At 42.7% G+C, this 20,312-nt stretch overlaps 1 protein-coding gene across 1 annotated transcript in view; it reads left to right on the top strand.

Moving 5' to 3' along the window:
* The window catches only part of LOC8039626 (MAM and LDL-receptor class A domain-containing protein 2), a 297,389-nt gene that overhangs the window by 157,203 nt on the left and 119,874 nt on the right, over positions 1–20,312 (top strand). The window contains exons 31-35 of the mRNA XM_040210496.1: positions 4,080–4,172; positions 10,235–10,446; positions 11,587–11,677; positions 14,712–14,966; positions 18,891–19,016. Of these exons, the coding sequence (XP_040066430.1) occupies positions 4,080–4,172; positions 10,235–10,446; positions 11,587–11,677; positions 14,712–14,966; positions 18,891–19,016 (777 nt within the window). The remainder of the gene's footprint in view (positions 1–4,079; positions 4,173–10,234; positions 10,447–11,586; positions 11,678–14,711; positions 14,967–18,890; positions 19,017–20,312) is intronic.

Raw genomic sequence — 20,312 nt, 5'->3', positions numbered from 1 at the left:
CCCGAAACGTGATCGGATCAACCAAGCACATTGAGGGTGCTTTCCTTCAGAGCGAGGTGGTCTCTTTTCAGTGCAAAAAGGTCGGGCATATTTATCGAGTTTTTCGCTCACTGCGAGGAAAAGAAAACCCGCGAGTGAAGAAGAAACGGGTCAAGTAACTCTAAGTGAAAGAGTGAACAGGAAACGTTGCTGTCCAAAACACGACGGCAGCATCACATCAACCGCTCAAGGTGCAGAAGTCTCCGTCGAGAATGGAACTCAAAAATTTGGCGGCGGTCTCTCTGACATAAAAACAGCAGTGCCGCCAGAAGTTCTGTCAAACAAATTTTAGGCAGACCTCACTTAAGTTGCGGACATACACCACGGAAACTGTTAAACCTTCAGAAGGTATCGACGTTGAGGTGTCGGATAAAGAGTAGACGAATCTTCTGACATTTTATGCGCTAGACCAATCCCGCCCACCCCTACTTTCGCGAGAGCGACTGCAACAGCTGCGGTAAGACTTGAAGCGAATGGCTGGTATAATTCATACAGAAGCTTTCGCAAGCTCGAAGTTTATCTTGACATTACAGCGCAGAAAACAATGTGAAAACAAGAGACACACAAAAGGACAAACACAAGCGCTGGTATGAACATCCTACACAGAGGAGAGCAAGGACGGGCAACATCCGATGTCGACTGGTTGCAAGACACTTCGCACAAGAGTCAGGAAGTCTTCACAAACCAATTAGGAAATATTTCGGGACAATCAAAATTGCGGGTTTCGAAAGAACGAAGCCAGCCCAAACACCTGATATCTAGAAATGTTCCTTTTGCGTTACTGCCAGCACTGGAGACAGAACTAACAAGGCTAGAGGCCCTGGGCGTCATCGCAAGCACAACAAGTAGCGAGTTCGCAGCTCCACTTGTTTCACTGCCCCAAAAAGATAGCTTCATAAGGTTGTTTGGGGATTATAAAACCACACTGAACCCTCCCAGGGGAAAATCATCCAACTTCCAGCTGGATTATGGAACTGGAAATCAGGCAGTCCAGCTGGATTCCAGCTGGACCCAGCTAGAATTCAACTGGACCCAGCTTGAATCCAGCTTGACTGCCTTATTTCCAGTTCCAGAATCCAGCTGGAAGTGGAGTGATTTTCGCCTGGGCTGTCTTAGATGTCGAGCGCTACCAGTTGCCAAGAGGGGAAACACGTTTTTCGGTACTGGCTGGTGGACAGAGTTTTTCCAAAATTGACCTCAACAGAGTTTATCAACAGGTTGTCATGAATGAAGATTCCCGTAAGCTCCTGATGAAACGGTACACCTGGGTTTGGAAGTAATGAACCATCTGTCATTTGGAATTTCTGAGGCTCCTGCCATCTTTCAACGTGTTTTGAACAACATGTTAAAAGGAATCCCTGGAGTGACTTGTTACCTGGACGATGACGCAGTCACTGTCAAGGCTCAGGAAAACCATCTTCGAAGCTGGGAGGAGGTGTTCGAGAGGGTTGTTGAGTGAGGTGTTCGCGTCAAGTGTGATACATGTCTTCTTCGAAGACCAGCTCCAGTACTGGGGCGTGTGATAAGCCCTGAACGGATTCACACATCTGACTAGGAGCTGGCTGCCATCGTTAGTGCACCAACGCCTGCGGACCGGCATTAGCTTAAAACACTCCTGTGAGCTCTGAACCACTACGGCAAGTTCGTGCCACAACTTGCTAAAGTAGTGGCACCCCTCTACAGGCTACTTCGCCAAGATGTTCAGCAGCCTTGGGACCAGGAGTGTGACGAGGCATTCAAGACAGTTAAGGAGCTTCTTGATTTTCGGAGAATGTTTGCATACCATGACCCAAATGCATCATGGCAGCTGGCATGTGATGCATAATCCTGCGGCGTGGAGGTGGTCGTGTCTCACATTGCGGAAGATAGAACTGCTTGATCGGCAGCATACGCATCTTGTACCCTCACTCTAACAGAAAAAAGGATACAGTCAACTGAAGAAGGAAGCCTTGGCTTTGCTCGTTGGAGTGAAGAAGTTTCACTTTTACCTTTGTGGTCCCAAGTTCTGTTTCGTGACAGACTACAAACCGCAGCTGGACTTCAAGATTTGCAGTTAAACTGTCGGAGTGCAACTATTGCTTGGAATTTCAACGTTCAACAGAAAATAGAAGCCGACTGTTTTATAAGGCTACCGATGAACACGCTAAGAGAGGAACCCGTGGAAGGGTAGACGTTTTGTTTGCTGCGTTTGCTCTCCTTGCCAGTAAGCAGTTCATACATTGGAAAAGAGACTGTGCTGGACAATTCGCTCAGTCGAGAGTTAGAATACGTACTGAAAGGCTGGCCATCTTAAGTGTCAGATTAATCGCTGAAGCCCTTTCTTCTGCGTAGCACTGACCTGTCAGCACACCAAGGCTTCCTCAGGTCGGGGCTGAGATTCGTAGTGTCGAGAAAGTTCCGAAATTTGCTGCTGGACGAGGTTTACGAAGGGAACATAGGTGTTGTACGTGCCACACAACTAGCCAGGATTTACTTCAAATGGCCGTCGGTGGACAGTGATGTTGACGTCCAGATGAAAGGATGTGAACAGTGTCAACAGCAGCGTAACCTCGCAGCTCGGGCACCGTCGCATTCTTTAATACGGCCTGCGAAGCCATGGCAGCGTGTCCACATCGACAACGCAGGACCATTCGGATGAAAAATGCTTTTGGTAGTAGTGGACGCTCACTCCAAGTGGCCCGAAATTTTTGAAATTTTGTTGACAACATCGTGCAGCACGATTGAAAAGATACAAGAGTTGTTTTCACGTTTTGGAAGTCCAGAGATATTGGTGTTCAAAAATGGTACCCATTTCACGTCGCAACAACTCAAAGATTTTTGGAAGAGTAGCGGAACGCGTCATATGGTGACAACACCGTATTACCCAAGCAGTGACGGGTTAGCAGAAAGATTTGTGCAAACCCCCAAGGCGGCTTTGTGCGAGAGAGTTGTTTCGATGTCCATGAAGCAAACTGAACAAGTTTCTACTAAGTTATCGCAACGTACCACATTCAAGAACTGGAGAGCCCCCAGCTATTTTGCTGTTGGGGAGATACATCCGTAAAAGGTTGGATGCTGTCAAGCCGTCAGTACAAGGTAACGTGGCCAGAGATTAGTAACGTCAGATAAGACAAAGAAGGTTCCGAGAGCGGGAATTCTAGGTTGGCGATCAAGTTCGCATTTTGAATTGCCAGACGGGGAACAAGTGGTTGATGTCTACCATCTTCTTGAGGAGTGGACCCGTCTCCTACAAGCAGCCGGTAGAGTAGGACTGGCACTGTCGTTTGGCGCCGTCACCAAGACGAGATTCGGCCCGATGCTGACCAAGACGCAGATACACCATTTCCTGTGCAGGAAGACAGAGATGATGTTCCACCTCGACCTTCGGAGCTACCGAGCACTGTTCATCGCGGATAGAAATCAGGCACACTGGCGTCTACCAACATATAAAGGCAGGCAGCCGTGACACCAGCACGTCGGTGCCCAGCAGGGATGCACCTTTTTCTTGCGTGCTATTCTCCTCAGGTGTGAACTGAAAATCGGGGCGGGCATCGCAAATAAGTGTGGGGTATATCTGTTGTTTGGCTCAAGTACATGTGTGTATGGTAACTTTGAAGGCTCAGTTCTTGAACGTTCGCCACGCTATGCCATGCTGCTCAATAGGTTGTCGCCAGCAAGTCGCGCTCATGATGGTGCTGCTATAAATTAATAACTCAGCTTTTACAGCCTTTGTGACGTGTTAATGTGGCTCGAAAAACCTTTTGATAAAAAATGAAATAAAGTAAAGGTGGATTACCTCGCCCTTGTTTACACTATTAAGCAACTGTATTTCTTTATATGTTTATTTTATATTCTTAAATAGTCGGATCACTTTATTCGTGATTGATATTTTTTTTAAGATTGCCGTCCAAGACGTAGCCTTTTTATTCAAGATCGACATTTGCTTGAAATATTTGGCGGAAATAAAAATTATAAAGTTAAAGATCATCGGTTTACGAAAAATACTGAGCTACGCCGATAAATGCAATTTTAGTCACCTTTTTCTTTTACAATCTTCTCAGCCAATTCAACCCAAGGCAATCGCGGGTGGCAAGTGCAGCGTGCAGAAAACTTTGCCCAGCTCTCCAAAGACCACACATTGCAATCTGGGGACGGTGAGTTTTTTCTGTTTGTTTACAAATTACCCTCGAAACACTGTTGAAAATTAAGGTTAAAACGATCCTTCCCTGCGCGCGGGTATGGGAGCGCTAAAAGAGAAAACAAAGAAGTTGAAGTAAATCGTTCACCAGAGCTGGGTCGTCCTGTTCCTTTCCCCTACGAGCGCTCTCAAGGCGCAATAAACACAACACAAAGCCAATGGTACTTTGTTAAAAGTATTGGCTTATGTTTTCCCGCAAAAATTTCACGAAAAATTATTTGTGTCTTTGTATATCTTAATTGGCTCTGCACTTCTTGTGCATATAGACTGGAATGTACGTAGCACGTCACTAGTAACGAGTACTTCTACCTGGTGATTTTTTCGGCAACGTGGAGCGCATTTGGTTATTTTTTAGAAAAGGAACGAATAACGAATTTAGTTACTTTTAATGCCAAGTAACGTGTAACGGTACTTCGTTACTTTTTAGGAGTAACGTTTACAAAAACGTTTAACCAGTCTCGCTTTAATTCTGACCTGAGTATGCGTCTATTGCAACAAATGTTGATGGAAAAACATGAAGATAATTAAAGAGTATGACAGTATAGCAGGGTTTATCGCTGAACACGTGAGTCCAACTCTACGGCTAGAAACGTTCTTCACCCAGAAAACACAATAAGGTTCGTTGTTTGAACCTTCTAGAACCGTTTACAGGCCGAATGTAAAAACGGAAGTTTCCAACGCAAGAAGGCACAACATTCATTGTAAAATTCGAACTTTAGAAGCGGAGAGAACGAAATGGAGAGGGAATGTCAGATTTACAGAGTTGTGAAGCACTACACTGCCGCTCATTTGAGCGCGTCAGTAGACCGACTCTTCAGCGTCGTCGGAGATGTGTTCTCAAGGAATCGTTGAAACAGAACAGATGAAAACTTTGAAAGGTAGCTACCGCTTCAGTGCAACAACTACTAAAACAAGAACATGTGTATTTCGTCGTAAAAGTAGCTAACATAGTAATCCGGTACCTTTGAGGTAAAGTAACATGTTTTTCCGAAAATCGGTAACGAGCGGCATATGTAGTTACTTCTTAAGCAAGTACTGAGTGACGGTAACCACGTACTTGGAGCAAGGTGTAATTTCCGCATATATTACTCTTATTCAACTATGAAATTTACGAGGAAATATATAGGAGTCGGAAGTTTCAGGAATACAAGATCTATAAAGACAGCACAAATTTCCCTTAACTTGATGTTTGTTTTTAACTGAATCATTTTGGGATAGATTTCTTTAAATTGAAACCTTACTTTGGAGTCGTGGGGACGCATTGCAACTGCTTTTAACTTGTTTAATCTTGATAACTTCTTTGGCACCGTGTTAATACTATCGTCTTTAAGTCAACAAATACATCCCTATTGGAAAGACCAGTTTAAACTGGTAACCAGTTCAAACTGGTACCAGGTTCAAACTTGGATATTGCTCCAGTTTCACCAGTTTGATACTGGTTGAACTGGTCACACTGGTTGACTGGTCATGGTGGTTGAACTGGTCATACTGGTTGAACTGGTCATGGTGGTTGAACTGGTCATGGTGGTTGAACTGGTAACCAGTGGCTTATTGCCACTGGTTAAATTGGTTGAACTCGACAAACAAACTGTGCATACTGGTCTTACTGTGAAACTGTGCATACAGGTCTGACTGTGAAAATGTGTATACTGGTAATACTGTACCACTGCGTATACTGGTTCACTCCAAGCAGTTAAACCAGTTAAACTGGTAATATCGACAACACAGGTCGTAAACGGATAAAATTCACTTTTTTTCACAAAAAATACACATACTTCAGACCACAAAAATAAACATAAAAACATATTTACAATTTAAAAAAAATTGTCATGATATTATTCATTATAGTCCCAGCCGGTCGGCGAAATTTTCCACATATTCTGGAGTGTCGGGGTCCCGGTGGTGGATAACATAGTACCTCAAGGCATCTGAAATAAGAATAAACATCAGAAATTAGAGCCATGGCAGATTTATTCGCACCCGTCTGTTCTAAAACGGTATGTATAACTAATGCCACGAATGAAAAATATGCATTATCATAAACAGTATGAGAGGGAATATGGAAGCGTGCGCCAACCGTACATGTGGTGCCAGTCTAGCGGCAATTAAGTATAAACCGCATGTAAGCGATTTGGCGAGCGACAAGAGAAGCGACAACGATCCGCTTCGCTGTCGCTCGGTCACTCGCGCGACGAGACAAACCGCATGAAAGCGACGGCAGCAAGCGACCAAGGCATGAGTGACGATTTCTAGAAATCCAAAAACCGAGCGACGCGACGACCGACCGAGGGAAATCTCCGTCGCTCGTCGCTGATTCTCGTCACTGTCACCGTCGTTCGCTTAATCGCGTAGATGCGGTTCAGCCTTTACGGAAAGCAGCGCCCAGGAGCGAAAATATCCTGTTGTTACCCCCTTCCTGCCTCCCCAGTCTGTCGTCCGCTACGCAACTCGCAACCACTATGGTAGAATATCTCTGAAGCTGCATACACACTGGCGGTTGTATTACTAGCATAGCTGTTCCAAATCGGGTAGCTGAAACGTTCAGTTTCACATGCATCTGATCATGAAAATGAATCCAAATGGTCGAGCCTGCTTACCATGGCTCGCTGGCGCGGAGGCAGAGGCAGCCATTGCCAGCGCCGCAATGAGGACGGAGCGAATTCCAAACACGCCGTTCTGGGACGCAGCCATTTCGCCCGCGAGCGAGTGAAACTCAGGTGGAGGACGTCGTCAGCCACAGGAACCATCGGCAGAGGCAGCACTCAAGGCTCCTGCTAACTATCTTATACAAACACAGCTTGAAGACAACTTGTAACCTCCCCAAGCAGAACAACAGCGGCCCCAAACAACGAAGATCCAACCGGCCCAACGTGCGCCCAACCGTCGCGCCAGATCCGTTTTTTTTATTTTTTTTTTTTGGTTGCCGGAGCTGTCGTTGACGCCGACTGGCGTTTCGAGCGGGCGCGAGGGCCGCGCTGATTGGCCCGCGCGCTCTCTGTCCTGGCACGTGAGCACCTCTCCCCTTGCAAGGCACCCTGGGCACCGGCGCATTCCAGGGGCCTGACCCGTACTGCCACATTTTCCCGCGCTTCTCCAACATCACAATAGAGGCTCCCTGCCGCGGCCTCGGACACTTGCGCTGGAGCCTGGAAGCGGCTTCTCGGTGCAGGCCAGGGTGGATAAAGGCCGTGGTAAAAAGCGGGAAAACTATGAAGTCCAAGTGGGAACGATTGAAGTCATGGCGTTTTTTTTTAATTTTTCGGACCTCGAGAAAAGAGTGCACGTTACAATCGAGGGCGCGTTATATTCGAGTAAACTTGTCCCATCACCCACATAAAGCATGGTGCAGCAGTTATTAACGTTTTTATCTCAAGTTTTGTAGAATTTAAACTGGTTTAACCTATTTTTGGGAAGAAAATATTAAAAAAAAAAAACCTTTAAGAATATCGAAGTATGTTGGCTCTTACTTTTTTGGATTGATGAAGTGTTCTCTAGCTAAATAAATAAAGCTGACCTTTCGTGTGGGCATTAATATGCCATGAATTCAGTTGCAAATGAATTAATTGTTTGTAGTACCATATCGCCCTGTGGCAATCGCGAGATGGTAGAACATATATGACAAATAAATAGCTTCAACACTGTTAACAGAACCTTTGGTTGCGACTTTATTTTGCACAGTGAAGGTTACGAATGCCTCTGCGCTATCCAATTCGCACACCCCTACAAATAAAGTGAAAAAGAGGGGTCCATCTGGTAACCAGTTAGGCCAATCTGGTGACCAGTTTGGTCAATCTGGTTACCAGTTGGACCAGTTTGGCCAGTCTGGTGACCAGTTTGGTCAATCTGGTTACCAGTTGGACCAGTTCGGCCAGTCTGAGGACCAGTTTGGCCAATCTGGTGACCAGTTTGGTCAATCTGGTTGCCAGTTCAGCCAGTGTGGTGACCAGTTAGGTCAATATAGTGACCAGTCAGGCCAATCTGGTGACCAGTTCGAAGGCAATCTGGTGACCAGTTAGATCAATATGGTTACCAGTTAGACCAGTCTGACTACCAGTTCCACCAGTTTGATTTCCAGTTAGACCAGTCTGACCAGTCCAAATACCAGTTTGACCAGTTTAAATACCAGCATGACCAGTTAGATTTTCAAACTGGTCTTTCCAATAGGGATGAACAGTTTTATTAATATAATATGGAAAATATTCAGATTTTAGTCTATGCGCATTCGCATAAAGAGTAAACATGAGCGTAAAACTACAAATAAATCAGTATAAATTCGGAAAATACAACTAAAATGTTAGGGGATCATATCAGCTTCAATAAAACCTGATCAATCTTGATACTTGTTTAATGCGAATGCAATGTTAAGCTACACATCACAGATTTACGCCCATGTATGTCGCCTCTAATGTAGTATTTTTTTTTGCTAAATTTAGCAAAAAATGGACTTCACGTGACTTATGCTCCTATTCCTGGTTCCCCGCCAAATTTTGTGGGAAATTAACGAATTCAGTTTTCCCGCTAAATTTAGCGGAAAATTTACGTCATGTGACCTATGCACAAATTCAGTTTTCCTGCTCTATTGAGTGGGGGATGGAACACCTGCCCCTGCATGCAACGAGAAAGGATTTCTCATTAATAGATATTAACTAAGTAATTTTACAAATTTGCCTCCACCATATAAAATTTTTTCTGCTTAACTACTTATTTGAATGGCGTGTTACTAATCAAAAGATGAGGTTCAAAATCTTATTGGTATTTATTAGTCACTAACAGTGTAAGAACTTATTCGATTAGCTAGAAGAATAGCTTAGACTTTCCCTGGTTCAGCTCGGCAATAAGAATTTCAAATACCGGTGTTTGTCCAATCATAGGGGTTCAGTTAAAATTTACTTTGCTGCAGAATGCTATGGTACAAATGACGGTAAACACCCCACCTCCCTAACCACCGCTACCGGCAAGCCTTATTTCTTAAACTTATATTGACGTTTCGTTTTCCTCCGAATGCATCTGTATGCGACGCAAAGTTTAGGCTGTTCACCGTGTTGCAAATGTAGATTGAAAACTGATAAACTAAATACATTCCTTACCAGGTCAATTTCACTATACCATAATATTAGTAAAAAGATTGAAGTGAGCGCAGCACAAGTAAATTATTACACATAAAACGTTTTTTTTTGTCGGTGGAGCTTTTAAAAAAATGGCAGCTATAAATCCTTCCTACGGCACGACAACTAAGGAGTTATGTGGTTTTTGTGACATAGTGAACGCTATCGGTGTAGCTCCTTTTCTTGTTTGCAATACACCAACAACAGTTCACAAACTTTTAAATGTGTCTTAATCACGCAGATAAAGTCGAAATATACATAATGTACACTGTGTTTTGAGCTGCGCTAGATACTCATTTATGAGCTTTCTGAGGTCGGGAGTCGCGCTCAATTCCGATAAATTTAGGAGAAAATCTTTACTCCTTAAATGTAGCGGAGGAACAAAATTAGTGCAATATTGTTGAAGAATTAAAGTTTTCCTGTTAAATTTAAAGTAACCTAAAATCTCTGATCTTTGTTTGTTACAGTTTAGATTTATACTCTTACTCTCCGTGTCACATTGCCGCGTTGCACTTTTTCTGGACTCTTGTTTATTTAACCATCAGCGTAGTCACATCGGGCGTGATAAACACTAATTGATCAAGTACTTGGGAATACATACTAGACGTCATTTACATTGCCCGACTCAAAGAAGTGCGGTGCCTCACATACTTAGCGCCATGACAAAATGGTCTGTTTTTGTTCTGTTTTGTGCTGTTTCTGCGGCTACCGGTCGACCAGTGTGTTCAAGTTTTGACTCTCCTATCGTAGCCCAGCATGGGGAAGAAATTCTAAAAGCTGCAGGGGCCAGTTGAGCTATGAGTGACCGGAAATTATAAATATTTGGGTAACCGTGTGGCAGTGTTAAGTTTGAGGAAAACTGTGCCTTACTTTTGTACTGTCGTTGCTTATAGCCAATTGTATTTCCCATCAGGCTACTACCTCCTGTTCAAAGGCACGGGCGACATAACAAATTCAGCCGTTTTGAAGCTCCGAGAACGGCGCTTCCGGTGCGCATCTTTCTGGTTTTTTATCTCCAAGAGCACCAGCGGGTGCACCATTTATGCCGGAGACAAGGTCTTGCGACACCCTACCAAGCGCTGGAGACTTTACTTCTTCAATTTGAGCTGGGGATTGAAGGATGGGGTAAGTTTGCCTCCAGGTTAGAAGCTGCACTTGCGCACGCCAAGAACCTTGCAGAGGCTGGTACCGAGAGTTCGTTGCATTTTACAGTTACTCATCAAACTCACGCGGAACGCGTTAACAGTGTCTTTTTTATGTGAACGCTCTTCTGGCGGCAGCCGAGCAAAGGCTTCGTGACGTTTTGCTGAACAAGCTTTCCCAAAAAAGATGTACGTCAACAGGCGAGTATTCAGCTTGCAACAGGATAATGTCACCAGGAGAAAACAAAGTTTGTGTGTTCTGTAGAGACGTTGTGGACACTTTCGTAACAACCTATGTGTTTGGTTCTGAGAAAAGAGGCTGTAGTGAGAGAAATGAAAGAGCTTCAAGAAAAATACAATATTATCTAATGTAGTATAACAACATATATATATTGCTTGCCTACGTTCAATTATGTTTATGGGACAAATTATATAACAACTGGTCTTTTATTGTAGGGCTAGAATAAATTAAATTTGATAATACGAAAGAGTTAAACAAAAGGGACGGAAACAACAAACATCTCTCGACCTTCAACACACTGAGCCGAAAGATGTTTGTCCTGTCCTTCTTCTTTGTACAATTCTTTCGTATTTTTGAATCAATCACCAACACGCTCAATCCAAGTTTTGTAAAATAAAACTCATAAATAATATCAAAAACAAGTTTAATAGGTAAATAAAATCTCGAATGTATGGTATGTGATACAAAACCCTACGGCACCTTCCTAACAGTGACACATAAAGTTCAACATATCTCCCGTTAATATTAGTGTTTTCACCTCCTCTGATCTTAAATTCGAGTTTTTTTTTAACTCCGCTAATTTTAAAAGGCAGTTGAATAAGATGCTTATTTACTCTTAGGAGTGCATGTTTGCTTGTTTCTGTTTTTTTTTAATTATACGCATATATAATTTTTGTGTTTTTTATTTATTCCGCACGTGTTAGCTTTTATTATTTTGTGCTCCACTACAAATAAAGGAGACAATGAAATTCTTACCGTTGGTCTATATATAAAACCGCCATCCTATCTCGAGTTCAGCTCTAAATGGCTACAAGATCTAAACTGTGTCGCGCTTTGATTTGTCAGTGTAAAAATGTCTATTGCCAACCCTTCTTCCAACAGATGACGATACGTGCGTTTTCTGGAACCGACGAGACTGCGTTCGTCGCCATCGATGACATTGAGGTTGACGAGCGCGAGTGCAGTGAGCTTCGTGAGTCGAAACTTTGTTTAAACATGAGGGGTGCTGGGCACGATGCGATGAAGGTTTCTCAAGTGCTAGGCGTTTGATTAAAAGTTCATGGTGTTTTGTCACTGAAGAGAGAAACTGTGCATCACCGAACACCCATTCTCCTCCCGAATTCATCACTATAGGCTGGCAGCGGAAGTCAAAGTTTTATAACTTACTATTTATTCTATATTTTATTGGTTTTGAACGTAAATATTTCAAAAGTTTTAAGTGATCTTAAAAAAAAATTTAAAAAATAACGTATAGCAACAGCAACCGAAAACACATGAGGATAAGCAGCAAACTTCTACCGGAAGCTCCTTAATGTTTTGTGTTGAAAATCTGTATGCGTTATGTATATATTTTAAATCAGAGATGCCAAAGTTTTAAATCCGAATGCCAAAGTTATAAATGTGTGGCACCTAATCCATACCACCAACGCTGAATTTTGGCTGATACTCTGCGTTCAGCGACGTATAGTATGTTTTGTTAGTGATAAATACCCGTCGTGCCATTTTTTACTGAATACTCACTATGTATGCCTTCTTTAAACTGACAGTATTGCAGTTTAGTGCAAGTTCATCTTCACTGTTTTCTCGTGAATTTAAATAGCCGACTTGCACGCAATTGCATGTTTCCACTTCCCCGTTAGACAGGCTTTGTTCTACGTCATTTCATAAAATTAGGTGACTTTTTTTTTTTGCTATTCACTTCTCAAAAAATTTCAAGGGATATTTAAACATTTTCAACTTGCTGCATATTCAAGGTTTTGCCGTAGCGTGAGCTCTATGTAAAATCAGTTATAAATCTATTGTAGGTGAGGAACATCCACGGGAATCAAAATGATAGAATTCGGCTATTTACAATTTCATGGAAGAACCTAGCAGAGAGCACGAGTATTTGCATTTACTTCTTGAAGATCGCTGAATAGAGCCTTCTGCATTAAAGACAGTAAAAGAAAAAGTAGGGAATACACAAATTCACCGCACGTAAGCGTCGGCGTCAAAGCATAAGACGGACCCTGTGTTTGACATATTTCTCGCGAGTGCACTAGATTGCATAGGTATATATCTACCCTTCCAATTGGTTTTCTCAGGCAATGTGAACCGACACCTTAACACATGCTTAAAGATAACGACGTCTCGCTTGAATAAAACGTAAGGGACGAGTCGTAGCGTGTATTATATTTCTAACTTCAGTATAAAACCTCTATGTGAGCGCTTTCATTCAAGCGCAAGACTCTGTTTTACTAATCAAAATGTAGTTCACCGTGAATAAAATAAGAACATAAAATAATGAAGGACAAAACTCTCTGTGGTACTGACTGTGCATAAGTTGTTTTGCATTTTAATTGTATAAGCATGAATAGGCGGCGTATTTCTACCTTAGACGTATAACGGTAAAGTTCTACTCAAGCTAAATACTTAAGGTCTGGGATTAGAAAGAAAAATTTCATAGCCAGATGTATTCATCTTCCTCCCTTTCGATGCTTTATGAAATTAGATATCATGATGGCTTCAACTTTATTCGGATTGCGGATAAGTATAAAAAGCTTAAAGATAATTCCACTTTTTATGCCACTGGTACTTCACAAATGACAGTTATTTCCTAGCCATACATATGTTTAAATATGCAGATGGGCCTGTTGGAAGAATATTTATTCTATTATGTCTACATTTTAGTGTGAATTACTTGATTATTAAGCTAAACGGAACCTGGAGGTGCATACTATAATATTTTCAACATACTACGCCAAAAAATGAGGGGAAGAATGGAGATTTGGACAGGACACGGCGTGCGCCATTTCTTGTCGTCCACATTTGCTTTGTCCGCCCGTGCTGACGTTGTACGTAAAAGATAAGCGTTTCAGCTTAGGATGTACCACCGTCCATACTCAAAACCATGCGAGCAAATGCAGTGTCGTGATTGTGTCACGTCGATACGCGGTCCGCCTGTGGCCACGACTCACCCAAAAATCACGTGACACTCACACGACATTGAGATGACTTTGATGGCGTCCTATGCGGTATGTCGTAAGATAAATTGAAGTACGTCCCAGGTGGCAATCGTGAAGGTAAAACGAGGTGGTTCTGTATTTGAGGAAAACCACACAACTCGTTTTTATGTGCCCTCCAGGATCAAGAATATTGGGATTATTTTTCATTTTGGTGCACGGGGGCTCCAGAAAATAATTTTCAAAGTACCGCTAATGCCACTCTTTCCCGTAGCGTGGCGTCATATCCAGAGTTTCCGGAATCTCCACTCTCCTGCATCTTCAGGGCCTATCGAACTATGCACTGGTAGTCATGCTATTTTTAAAAAGGTCAATAAAAGACGTTACGACCGGTGCCAGTGCTAGAGAATATATCTGGGAAGCTAGCAATTGCACGCGCTGCCCCCACCACCGACAAGTGCTTGACGGCCAAAAGACCTGGGTGTGACGTAACGACTCGTTGGAAGTGTTTCTTGTTTTTTCGCGTTTAGTTACATCGTCGAGGAAAGCGAACGTTATGGTCAGATTCCCAGGAGAAAAATACTCTATAATTTAACTCTCTCTTTTTTAAGAACCCCTTCAGCTTCTGTGTAATAAAAATTGTGTCTGTGTACTATCTCCTTTGGGCTTCTATCCTCTTGTTACACTGCGAGAATTTAAACATCTTCGTAAGGCTGCTCGGTGGCCCTGCACTTTTAGAAAACTGAGTGTCAACTTCCGCACCAACTCCCCGGAATGACCAATTTTTGCAATCTACACAAGGACATCGGTTACTCACGAGGCTGAAAGTACACTATGCATGAATGAAAAACAAAACAGTCTGTACTATACCAGTCAGCATGACGTTCCGCGTGCTCAGTGCCACAGCGCAGATGGTTTTCTAGGTCTAAATGTAATTTCGAACTGGCCATTTGGCAAGCTCCCTCGGCAAGTAGCAGTGATGTGCATCTCAAGTGCTTTGGTAGGAAGTAGACATACTAGCTTTTTCTCAGAATGCAGTAACATGAAAACCTCCATCACGTACAGATCTTCCGGCGACTGATGACTTCGTCTGTAAGACTAGCCCGGTAGAAAAGATCCCGGTGGACAAGGTTTGCGACTTTGTCAAAGACTGTTCCAACGGTGCCGACGAGCTGGATTGCGGAAACTGCGTTTTCGAGAATTCCACGTGCGGCTGGGATCTCGGAAGCGCAGAAAGCAGAGATCTGGCATCGTGGCGACGAAGGAGAGCGGGAGTTATTCCTGGAGCTCCCAAACTGACTTATGACGGCGACACCAATGGTACGTACCACGATTCATTGTCCCCGTGCTATAGCTATTTTGTGTGTGTTTTTGAGTTTTGAGGATACGTTTGAGTTTTCAAAACAAAACAAGTGACGTTTGCGGTCATTTTTTTTTACACACAAGGTGTCTAAGGGCTGAGGTCTCCGAGAAAAATAGAACGTTACGTCAAGGAGAACCGTCACGCCACAAAAAACCGCCCGGAGAACCGTTACGAAAAAACCGGTAGAAACAACAAATTTAAAGGATATACGTCCCGCGAAATCTGGCTGCACGTTCTTGTCCGTCACCTAAATTTGCGTTCTGTTAAATTTAGGTGACGTTGTTTACGCGATATCATCAGAGTGCTACTTGTTACGTGCCACCGTGACTGACATTATGACGTCACGTGAGGCAATGGCGTCACGGTATTGCATGACACCGCGCCCGCACCACACCAACCCCCAAAAAGATCAAAACACAAACTGCAGATTTTCTGTCCGGCCACTTTACTCGAAGGTTCAGCATACACTATTGAACCAATTGGCTTTCCTAGGATCCTCAGGTCAATTTGAGGTTTGTTTCTGGCCGTTTATTTTCTTCGTGGAATTTAGCGAGGAAAATTGCGCCACATGAGTTGATGTCACGGGACGGACCTATTGATTTTTCTCGCTAAATTTATCAAAAAAATTTACGTCGGTTAACACGATATCACTTGAACTATGCCAAAATTCAGTTTTCCCGCTAGATGTAGCGGAAAAACGGACGTCAATTGACCTCGACAACAAGCCAATTTCCCCGCTATACTTAGCGGAGAAGTAAACGCCACGTGACTTCGTGTCACGTGACCTCAAGAGCTATTGAGTTCTCCACTTAGACGGAAATTATAAAAATAACGCATTACATTTAAAGCTAAGCAAACTGGTGGCTGCGATATCAATTTTAACGTGATTGAAGGGGATAAGTAACCATTTCGGCTCAGGTGATGTAGGCGTTGACTTCTACCCCCTCGACCTTCTGACCCTCAAGGAGTTGTTACGCTGCCAGAACACAACTCTGCGCGATAAAAAAGTCGATGTTGCAAACATTGCTCAGCGAGAGAGAAATACCGCCATGAAAATTAGCTTTCGTTAGAATTTCCTGGCTAGCATCGTAGCTTTGATGTAGCGAGAAGGTACACGTAGGCTTTCGATGCTAATTTGATCCTTAGTCTCTTAACTCTAGATGTTTGAAAAAAGAGGAATTATCGCTATACAATTTACAATACCAAGCAATATTATATTGAGAATTGAAAAGCGACATTGCCACTTTTAGAAACGCTTAATTCAGCCTGACTTTGACTTCAAACTTTTTTGTGTCACCCTATTTACGCTGTAACACTAGTCAGTGTTCCAATTTTTAAATTTATTTTAAGACTAGAACACGAATTCAAAACCGACTAGGGCACAATAAATAATTTGGTCGGCGGCGACGGCGATGACTAAAATATTCCGTGGAGAAGGGGAACAGGAGGGACAAATGACGAACACAAACCTCCAAACACAGCTAGGTGACTGGTGCATGACCGAAAAAATCCGCCTGGTGCTGTTATCGTACCAGGGACCTCTCAATTTTCAGTGGAGTGCTGTACCAACTAAACTAACGAGGAGTTCGATGTCAATAGAACACACGGTTTTTATCAGCTGCTACCAGTATAGCACCAACAAGGATGAACGGATTGCATCTTAAGGTTATGATTATAATCCAAATAAATGCAAAGGTACAAGCGAGTTGGACAAGTTGGCAGGGGGCGCCACTGGAAATAGAAAGGTCCCTGGTTCGATACCAAAAACCGGGCGGATTTTTTTGTTCGCGCACATGTCACCTCACTGTGTTATTTGAGTTTGTCCTTTCTCCCCCTTGTTCCCCTTCTCCAAGGAATTGTTTCGTCATTCTCGTCGAGCTCGCTCGCACATATGCATCTAATTACACTATAATCATGTCACTATAATCATATTTTACACACATATTAACATCTGTAATGTTCATGTACTAGGTCGACAACATGCACACCAGTCATTGTTAGTTTAGATGCATACAGGTGCGAGAAAAACAAAACTTATTAAATTGATTTACTGGAGACAATGATTGCTCTTAAAATAGGTTCAGTGCTTAAAACTAAATCAGGAGAATACATGACGAAGCCAAAAATACTGAAATAAGAAGGCTTACCAGATCCCCAATTGTCGGCTTGTATTTTGTAATAGATGTTTTTATACTATGCAAGGTTAGGCGTCTTTTTGTGTTTTGGTTCAATACCGAGCGGTGGTGAAAATCTGGTTTTGCGACACATATTTTTTTTTTGTTACTGAAGTAACTCGTTTAATAGATTCCGGGAACTTCTTAATATTTAAAGTATTTAAATATTCGCATTTTGTGCAATTAAGGCGCGCATTTCTGAAAGAATAGGAAGAGTACTACACTTTGGCGTTACACGCACTACGAGCGTATGGTCTACTGAACTGCCTTTTGGCGATTTGAAGCTACTATACGCACTTCTAAAACAAACTTAGAAATAAAAAAACTGCGGCATCGCTAAGTTCATTAGAGCGGCGAAGCAAATTGCCTGCCAGCTGCCCACAGGTGAAAGTTTTACAAATGTGCGATGTCGCGTGCCACTCCGGCGCTCTGATTCGCTCGCCGTGGCTGCTGCTTTAGTAATGTTCCCGGTTAAGTAGCAGCGGAGTATGGTGGCCTTATTTCTTTTCCGCAAGAAATGTCTTGCTCTTGAAAACCTCGTAATCCGTATAATTCCTAATGACATATTAAATATGCATAGCTCACGGTAAACTTTGGTACCCGATTCGAAATCACAAACACTCCTCGTATGATAAAAAACAAACAAAAAACATCACTCTTTGCAAAAAAAATTGTTCCACCTGTCCTTGACTATGCCTGACAGGTGTGGGACCATCATACGGCTGTAAATGCTGGAAAAGACGTCCAATTTAGTTCGTTACAGTATTCACAAATTAAAGAGTGTGCGAAGATAGGCATGGCGATTCAAAAACAACAAACTCAAAAGATACGATTGTGTTATGCCACTATACGAAAAAGCTGAATGAGATCCCTTTAACAAGGCGCCGTGAAGCCAGACTAAGGTTGTTTTGCACATTACTTAACGGTGCTTTTAACATTGATTCTTCAACATAGCTAACACCACGCACTGGTATGAGAGACTCGAAGCTTTCACAATAGGGCGCTGGTTCTGTATCCCTCTCGCACTGACTGATTTTAAATGATGTCTTTACACTAAAAATAAAATAATTGAAAAGCAATTCTGAACTACAGGATAATTTTTATTAGTCGAATTATGTTTGAGGACATTGTAAGGTTGTCTGCGAAACACTTATAGTTTTATGGTATTATTATTGTAGAATATTGAAGTAACCATTGTGAACTTGGGTAAATTTTATTCTCCTTTATTTCAACTTCTTAGGCAACAAAAAGTACTAACACCTACAGCCACAACCTTCAGAATGAGGTTAGCAGTAGTTATAAATGCAGAAATAAAATAGACAGTGTAGCATAATGTTTTTGAATATACATATAGCCTAGAAATAGATTCCGAGTTAATATATGAGTACAAATTTGTATACCTTCATAATTTTTGATGTAATTATGTAAGCTCTGTTGTGTTTAGTGCACAAGTCAACTAAGATTTACTTTTATTTTAAATCTATAAATGTATGTATGATTGTTGCGTATATAAATAGCTCTTAATGCATGACGCCGTCAGGGAAATCGTTATTAGTTTTCGCACAGCGAGGAATATTTAACTATCAAGATTTTAATATAGTGAGTTTAGAATAGTTTCAAAAACGAAACATTTTGAGCCATGTCATTTATAATGAGTCTGCCTTGTTTTCAATCAGTCTATGTTCTAATCGTACGCCATTTTTTCAGGTTTCTACATGATCGTTGCATTAGAAAAAAAACCAACGCAAGTTGCAGTAAGAGCTGTTGCAACATCTCCCGTCATCCGAAACACAAACTTCCTTTGTTCGCTCACCTTCTGGTACAACTACGCAAGTGAGTGTGATACGTTTTTAAATAACCCATTTATGTTAAGTGAAAAAATATAAAAGATCGTTACACAGGGGCTGTCTGGTACAATATCGGAGGGATGTCCTTTATTCACTGATACGAGGGCCACATGCTAACACATTTTAACTCACCTGAATAACTTTCTTAATATCGACACGCTTAAGGATCCTAGCCGTACTCGGAAGAAATGACTAGGGCCTATTTAACCCATAGAGGTAAAACGAAGAAAGGGCAATATACCGGCTGACACAAGCCAAATGAGAAAATCCAGAGTGAAGCCGAAAGTAGTCGTCGCGGTCAGCAAAGCACTTGTCTCACATTCTCGAGGTGGTAAGTTCTAATCCTCCCTGGGGGCTGAAGTATTTTTTTTTTTTGGTTGTCAGTTGGCGTAATGCTTTTAGGTGTCGTTACAGCCGGTTCTTACAGCCGGCCTTTGCAGAAAGACGTTACTGAACGCCGTATAAGTTAAAGGAGGACACCTAAGACTGCTTAAACGTGGAAACGCGAAAGCGTTATGGAACCGCAGGTGAAATGATTTCAAGTAATATTTCTACTAGTATTAAAATTTCGGACGACGTATAGGACGAAGTCGAGGACGACGTCAAAAAGATTGACGCCAAGTATGGCGTCTAGGATGACGCCAGGTACGACCTCTCGGACAACGTTTAGGACGACAACGAGGACGACGTCAAGAATGGTGTCTAGGACGACGTCGAGGATGACGTCCTAGAGGACGACGTCATGGATGACCTCTAGGACGAAATCTCGGACGGCCTTAAGGACGACGACAGGGACGACGTTAAGAACGACGCCTAGACGACGAGGTCGAAACCGGCGACTAGAGGACGACCTTCAGGACCATTTCAAGGACGACGCCTAGAAAAAGATGTCTAGGCTGACCTCTATGACGACGTCAAGGACGACACCAAGGGCGCCGTCGTCTTTGAGCGTGTGATTGTGTGGCCTAACGTCATGCCAGCGCAAACCCGCGTCCCACCCTCCCGCTGCGCCGCCAGGAGTTCGGCTGGTTCCTTAGCAAGGATGACGCCGTTGCTATGTGGCCAAATGACGAGTCGCAGCCAATAGGAATTTAGCCGCCATTTCGCTGCTAGAGACACTGGCTTCGTTCCACGGCACTGTTAATGCTCTCGCATTAAAACCGCATGTTAGAACACACTATGTGACAATAGTCAGCAAGAAAAAAAAATTGGCGGCAAGTTTCATAATTTTGCCAAGTTTAAGGGCGGTAGTTTTATAGAGCGAATGCTGCTCTTAGTTTGG

Source organism: Ixodes scapularis, unplaced genomic scaffold, assembly GCF_016920785.2.
Source record: "Ixodes scapularis isolate PalLabHiFi unplaced genomic scaffold, ASM1692078v2 PGA_scaffold6__148_contigs__length_123643588, whole genome shotgun sequence".
Taxonomy (NCBI): Eukaryota; Metazoa; Arthropoda; class Arachnida; order Ixodida; family Ixodidae; genus Ixodes; species Ixodes scapularis.
Note: the sequence above shows the minus strand (reverse complement) of the source record. Positions and strands in the feature narration are given on the sequence as shown.